Genomic DNA, 7590 nt, shown 5'->3' on the forward strand with positions numbered 1-7590 from the left:
TGGGAAGAATGTGTAATTGTACTAGATCCAAACCAGTAAAAGGTGTAAAACATAACCAATTCCACGAACCTAGCTACTAACTGGGAAGAATGTGTAATTGTACTAGATCCAAACCAGTAAAAGGTGTAAAACACAACAAATTCCACAAACCTAGCTACTAACTGGGAAGAATGTGTAATTGTACTAGATACAAACCAGTAAAAGGTGTAAAACATAACCAATCCGACGAACCTAGCTACTAACTGGGAAGAATGTGTAATTGTACTAGATCCAAACCAGTAAAAGGTGTAAAACACAACCAATTCCACGAACCTAGCTATTAACTAGGAAGAATGTATAATCCTACTAGATACAAACCAGTAAAAGGTGTAAAACATAACCAATCCGACGAACCTAGCTACTAACTGGGAAGAATGTATAATCCTACTAAATCCAATCCCATAATTTTAAACGGGCAAAACTTCACAGCTCCAACTCCTTGGTTTGACGAGTTGGAGTTTGTGGAAAAATGCAATCCACACCACTAACGAAATACCAACATTAACCCAATAAGTTTAGCACATGTCGGAAAGAAGTGTAAAAAACATGACGGCCTTCAACTCCTAGCATCTAATAAGTTAAGACTGTAGCTTCTAGATAACAACAACTATGCTATACCCTTGCACCTCTTAATAGTAGAGGTTTTTAGTTATATCTTTGGCTTTGTAATTCATGTTCGTTTCAGATGTGCTTGTAAAACACCCAAGAAAGATCAGTAGAGGTTTTAAGTGAGCCACATTCAATTCATTGCGTAGAAAAGCCTATCAAGCCTTTTTCGAATAACACGGACTTTTCATTGTTTTTTATGCCAATAGGTCCACCAACCATCAAGGCAAAAAGTGTACAGTACGGAGAGTTGGGACAAAAAGTTGAAGTAGAATGTAGCATCTATTCGGTACCAAGTCCGGCTAAGATAACATGGACCAAAAATACTCAAGTAAGTATCCTGGCCCATGCCAAAAGACCTTAGGCAAAAACCTGTCGGGTAAGAATCCTGGTCTGTATAGAAAGACATTAGTCCAAGAACTGTCAGGTAAGTATCCTGGCCCATGCCAAAAGACCCTAGGCCAAAAACTGTCAAGTAAGTATCCTGGCCTGTATAGAGAAATCTTAGGTCAAAAACTGTCGGGTAGGTATCCTGGCCCGTGCCAAAAGACCCTAGACCAATAATTGTCGGGTAAATATCCTGGCCTGTATAGAAAGACCTTAATCCAAGAACTGTCGGGTAAGTATCCTGGCCCGTACCAAAAGACCCTAGACCAATAATTGTCGGGTAAGTATCCTGGCCTGTATAGAGAGACCTTAGTCCAATAACTGTCGGATAAGTATCCTGGCCTGTATAGAAAGAAAGACCTTAGTCCAATAACTGTCGGATAAGTATCCTGGCCCGTGCCAAGAGACAACAGGCCAATAATTGTAGGATACGTATCCTGGCCCGTGGAGAAAACCCTAAATCAAAAAGTGTTGGGTAGGTATCTTAGCCCGTGCCAAAAGACGCTAAACCAATAATTGTCGGATATAACCAATTTGAAAAATCATAAACCAAAAACTGTTGGGTAAGTATCCCAGCCGAAGAAGAAAAAACCCTAAATCGAAAAAAAGTTTTTTTTTGTTGTTGTTGTTGTTGTTGTTGTTTTTGTTTGTCATAGTTCACTTCTAAGTCATTGAAAAAGTTTTCACTAAGTGGAAAAAATACATATTACAAAACTTATGTTTAAGGATTAAAAAACTGCGCGTGTGTGAATGTCTGTTTTTTTCTACAATATTTTATTTGTTAAATTTTACTTGCATGAGTTTTAGTTTTCTATCGAAGAACTGAAACATTTTACAAAAATAAAATTTGAACTTTTATATTTTAAATACAAACATTATTATAGATTCGTACGAATGGCCGTTTCTCAAAAAGCATTCTAATGTTTCTCTAATATATATATTTTAAACAGAGCTTAATGTTTACGGCCTGGCATGGCCTGGTAGTTAGGGCTCTCGGCTCGAAATCTGCGGGTCGCGAGTTCGAATCCCGTCATAGAACTTGATCGCCCCTTTAGTCTTTAGGGAGTTATAATGTGACTGTCAATCACGGTATTCGTTGGTAAAGATTAGCTCAAGAGTTAGCTGTGGGTGGTCTTGACTAGCTGCCTTTCCTTTAGTCTATCACTTCTAAATCAAGGACGGCTAGCGCAGATAGTCCTTGAGTAGCTTTGGGCGAAATTCAAAAATCAAACAAACAAATTAAATGCTTATTGTCTCTTTCTATTCCACAGGTGGTCGAGGTTGACAACACACACGGCTATGAAATCGTGACACAACCCCTAACGGACGGTGTTCGAAACCTTCTCATAATTCACAACGCCGAAAAAGGAGACTTTGGCACATATAACTGCTCAGTCTGGAATGACTTCGGGCATGACAGCATGTTAATATTGTTGAAACGGCAAGGTTAGAACGAACAATAATTATGAAAAATGATTAACAGCGACTAACAAACATTAATGATAACTCGTTGTATTACTCTGTAATAACTGTAATAAAGTTATCCTAGTACATAATAACTAATACTCATGACAGGACGCTTATCATTTTCATGGGGTTAAAAGCTGACCCTGTGGTACACCCCTAGATTCCGGAGCTGCCGAATCTGTGTGACATCACATAATAATCCTTACACTTTCAGCTGTATATGCGTTATAGGAATGACAGATAATACCTTAGCGTGGATGATGAGTGGTAGGGTGCTGCTTAAGGGCTGCTTTTCCTTTGGTCAGTAGTTCAAAATTAGGAACTGCGGCTCATTGTCATAGTAACTTTGCTAAAAATACAAATTAATTTTGATGTGTGCTACCATGGTGTTATGATGGCAAATATTTTAAAGAAACTACTTAATTAATAACAACTAATGTTTATCTTGTTACTGATTCGGTTTTATCTTGCTAATGATACATTCCTACTTGTTCAGTCTTATCTTGCTAATGGTACATTCCTACTTGTTCAGTTTTATCTTGCTAACAATATTGTTATTTGTTCAGTTTTATCTTGCTAATGATACATTCCTACTTGTTCAGTTTTATCTTGCTAACAATATTGTTATTTGTTCAGTTTTATGTTGCTAATGATACATTCCTACTTGTTCAGTTTGATCTTGCTAATGATACATTCCTACTTGTTCACTTTTAACTTGCTAATAATATTGTTAGTTTCTCAGTTTTATCTTGCTAATGATACTTTCTTACTTGTTCAGTTTTATCTTGCTAATGATACATTCTTGTTCAGTTTTATCTTGCTAATGATACACTCTTACTTGTTCGGTTTCATCTTGCTAATGATACATTCCTACTTGTTCAGTTTTATCTTGCTAATAATATTGTTACTGATTCAGTTTTATCTTGCTAATGATACATTCTTACTTGTTCAGTTTTATCTTGCTAATGATACATTCTTGTTCAGTTTTATCTTGCTAATGATACATTCTTACTTGTTCAGTTTTATCTTGCTAATGATACATTCCTACTTGTTCAGTTTTATCTTGCTAATGATACATTCCTACTTGTTCAGTTTTATCTTGCTAATGATACATTCCTACTTGTTCAGTTTTATCTTGCTAATGATACATTCTTGTTCAGTTTTATCTTGCTAATGATACACTCTTACTTGTTCGGTTTTATCTTGCTAATGATACATTCCTACTTGTTCAGTTTTATCTTGCTAATGATACATTCCTACTGGTTGAGTTTTATCTTGCTAATGATACATTGCTACTGGTTGAGTTTTATCTTGTTAATGATACATTCGTACTTGTTCGGTTTTATCTTGCTAATGATACATTCCTACTGGTTGAGTTTTATTTTGCTAATGATACATTTTTACTTGTTCAGTTTTATCTTGCTAATGATACATTACTACTGGTTGAGTTTTACCTTGCTAATGATACATTCTTACTTGTTCAGTTTTATCTTGCTAATGATACATTCCTACTGGTTGAGTTTCATTACAACGCGAATTACATAGCGTAGCTAACAAACGCATTTCAAAACCAGCGACCATTATAGCTCTACAGTGTTAGTCAAACAAGAAGAAAACGGACGACAGTCGTCAAAAACTGCTCATCTTGTATTTTAGTAGCCGCAAAAAATACTAAATAAATGTGTAAACGCGGTGTCTGGTATAGGTTTCAAATCAACCAACTTATCACGCATTTATGTTCTACAGAACTCTTTATATAAAAAATTATCTGTCGTATTTATAAGGTATGATGTCTTATGCAGTGTTATGTCCTAGCGGTGGCTCAGGGATAAGTCTAAAATAGGGTTTCGATACCAGTGTTGTGTATTATAATTAATGATTTTAGCTTAACCCAAAAATAGACTATTAAAAGTGTTTGGAATACCTTCTGTTTAAATACTGTATAAGTTCTTTTAAAAATGGGGGTTTTCATTTAATTTGGATGGAGGGGGCGGGGTTATTCTACTGTGTCACAAATATTAAACACATATTTAGAGTTGTATGGTGTATGGACATAAGAAAACAGAAGCTGTATGTGTGTGTGTTATCAAAACTGTGACATTTAAATTAATTTTTATCTAGAAGTTCAACACAAGAGCTACAACGATGTTTCCATCATTTGATTTATTTAATGTCTTTGGAAAATAGTTTGTGACGTCTAAAATAATCTATGAATAGCTTCACGCTTTTGTTAAAAAAAAACTTTAAACGCCATTAAACCTTGAATATGTATATAGCTTCTAGAGCACGGTAATCTTAATCAGTTAAAAATGGTAACAATTGTTCGTTTTTGAGAAAACTATTGGTCTGCTATTAGGAAGAAAGCTCATCTTCTATAAAAAAAAAATAATAATAAAACCGTTTGTAATCCCAAATTAGAAAGCTCCCTCTTTGTTATGTTTTGTTTCTAATTAAAAGCAGTGTCGCATCACGTTCATTTGTAATTTATTAATTCTTGTCAACCTAGCTTTCAATTCTTTGTGATATCAGAAACTTCAAACCCCAATATGATATGTGTATGCTATGTATTTATGGTAAAGCTACTAAGGCTATGTACCACCGTACTTAACTACTGACCACATCAGCACTCTAATACCCAAAAAACCTTGAATGTCACTCTTATAACGCACCCAGTCTCGAAGTGAGCGGAGAGTATATATTGTGGTATCGCGGGGATTCGATATCGGCTCCGAAATCCAGAGCTCTTACAGCGGGCCATCTTGCACCCTCCAAATAAATAATAATACCTCAAAACAGGAGATAAAAAATATATTCAACTTACATCTAGTGTACTGTATATTTAAAAGATCTCTGAAGATTTGGGTTTGTTTTAAAACATTTTTTCTCAAACATAAGAGTAATAGTTCTTCACGGTTTTCAGTATGTCAATATTTAATGTGTTTAAATAGAACTCCCTCGAGTACAAAGTGTATATTTTATTTTCTAATCTTCAGATTCACCCATATAGCCTCATAAATAACGTTTTATGGTAGGCGGATAAATAATGTTTTCACTTAATGTATTCTAACTCTGTTAGAAATGCAAATCCACTTTTAATAATGCCAAACTTTCTTTTTTCATAAAGATTTCTGGACTTTATATTTCCGTAATGGTGAGTGAGCAGATAAAACGAGTGAATGTTCTGGATTATAAGTGGGTCACTAGAGACGTTCTTTAAAGCTTGTGATGATAGCTATCAAGTAGATAAATGTGTAATGTTCAGTGGTTTTTTTTTTCTTCCACCCGTAGAGCACATACCTACGTTAATCGTAATCGCTGGAGTTATTGGTGGAGTATTTCTCGTCGTATCAGTCACGATTGTTGTAATCCTATGTCTTCGCAAGAAATCACTTTCTAAAGGTAACTAGAGGTAGTTAAAGAAATAGAAAGAATATAGGGAGAGATAAAGAATGAAAGATAAACACGGAGAGAGATAAAGACAAACTGACCGAAACAAACAGAAAGGTAGACACAGACAGGAATAGACAGAGAGATAGTCAAACCGATAAAAACAAACAGAAAGACAAAGGGTAATAGAGAGACAAAAGGAAAAACAGAGTCAAAGATAAGGATAGACAGAAACAAACAGAAAGACAGAGGGTGATAGAGAGAGAGACAGACAGGAATAGAAAGAAAGATAGTCAAGCTAGATAGAATCAGAGAGACAGAGGGTGATAAAGAGTTCAATATAGACGCACAAACAGGGATAGACAGAGGTATAGTCAAACAGACAGAACAAACCGAAAGACAAAGGGTGATAAAGAGAGAGAAAGAGGCAGACAGGGATAGACAGATGTATAGTCAAACAGAAAGAACAAACCGAAAGGCAGAGGGTGATAAAGAGAGAAGAGGCAGACAGGGATAGACAGATGTATAGTCAAACAGACAGAACAAACCGAAAGGCAGAGGGTGATAAAGAGAGAAAGAGGCAGACAGGTATAGACAGAGAGATAGAGACCAATCGAGATGTAAACAAACAGATAAACACTCAAAGACAAACAAACATAAATAGACAAATACCTATTGAGCTAACACTCCCACAGCACGATATAAATGTTGGTTGATTTTATTTTTTATCGTATTACAATCTCGATTATAAGAGACTTCAAACAGATGCGTTTTCCTTTGTGTTATTATTTATTGTTTTATTTTATTATATTTTATATTACTATATTTATATTTTGGTTATTATCACTATCCAATAATGTTAACCTTATGAAACAGCTTAGTCAACCGAATCTCAAATAAACAAATCAATTTGAGATATTATTATTAAAAGAGATGTACATTACACATCCGAGAAAAACATAAAATATTCACATTCTGGACATTTTTTTTTATTTTATTTTAAATGTGCTTTATACCACAGGAAAAGAATTTGGTTCTGAAAAGCAAGGAAGACCGACAGATACCGTGTCTTCTCGGGAGTCTGACATAGAAATTGAAATTCGCACAAACTCGTCATTGCCGAACGACAACGATCAAAGTTGGGATGATACAAGCGACAAAACTCGCAAAGAAATACATGACTATTACAACTATACAAAGGACTATTCCGGATCGAGTCTTCCTTCCAGTATGGTAAGGATATATTACAAACTTCTTAAGACAAGAACACCCGCTTATGTCCCATAGACTCCAGTTTCAGATTCAGGACTTAAGAGAATTAGTGATTATTCCTTATAAATTTGAAGCAACAGCTTTTTTTTTTTCTCATTAATCATAGAGGGCAACTATCTCCACGCGCAGAAAAATATCAAAATGTTGAAATTAGGAGCCACTAGAGCATTTTTTTATGTATCTTTTCAGTTTATACCGTTATTTAAATTAGGAGCCACTAGAGAATTCTTTTTTTATGTATCTTTTCAGTTTATACCTTATGTTGAAATTAGGAGCCACTAGAGCATTTTTTTATGTATCTTTTCAGTTTATACCGTTATTGAAATTAGGAGCCACTAGAGCATTTTTTATGTATCTTTTCAGTTTATACCTTATGTTGAAATTAGGAGCCACTAGAGCATTTTTTATGTATCTTTTCAGTTTATACCTTAT

The 7590-nt window shown here is 34.8% G+C and overlaps 1 protein-coding gene across 1 annotated transcript in view; it reads left to right on the forward strand.

Annotated features, from left to right (window-relative positions):
* Positions 1-805: 805 nt before the first annotated feature.
* LOC111089177 (irregular chiasm C-roughest protein-like) overlaps positions 806-7590 on the forward strand; it is a 10282-nt gene continuing 3497 nt past the window's right edge. The window contains exons 1-4 of the mRNA XM_022401152.1: positions 806-976; positions 2304-2478; positions 5788-5898; positions 6908-7119. Coding sequence (XP_022256860.1) covers positions 845-976; positions 2304-2478; positions 5788-5898; positions 6908-7119 — 630 coding nt within the window. The 5' untranslated portion in view covers positions 806-844. The remainder of the gene's footprint in view (positions 977-2303; positions 2479-5787; positions 5899-6907; positions 7120-7590) is intronic.

Source organism: Limulus polyphemus, unplaced genomic scaffold, assembly GCF_000517525.1.
Source record: "Limulus polyphemus unplaced genomic scaffold, Limulus_polyphemus-2.1.2 Scaffold5449, whole genome shotgun sequence".
NCBI classification, from domain to species: Eukaryota; Metazoa; Arthropoda; class Merostomata; order Xiphosura; family Limulidae; genus Limulus; species Limulus polyphemus.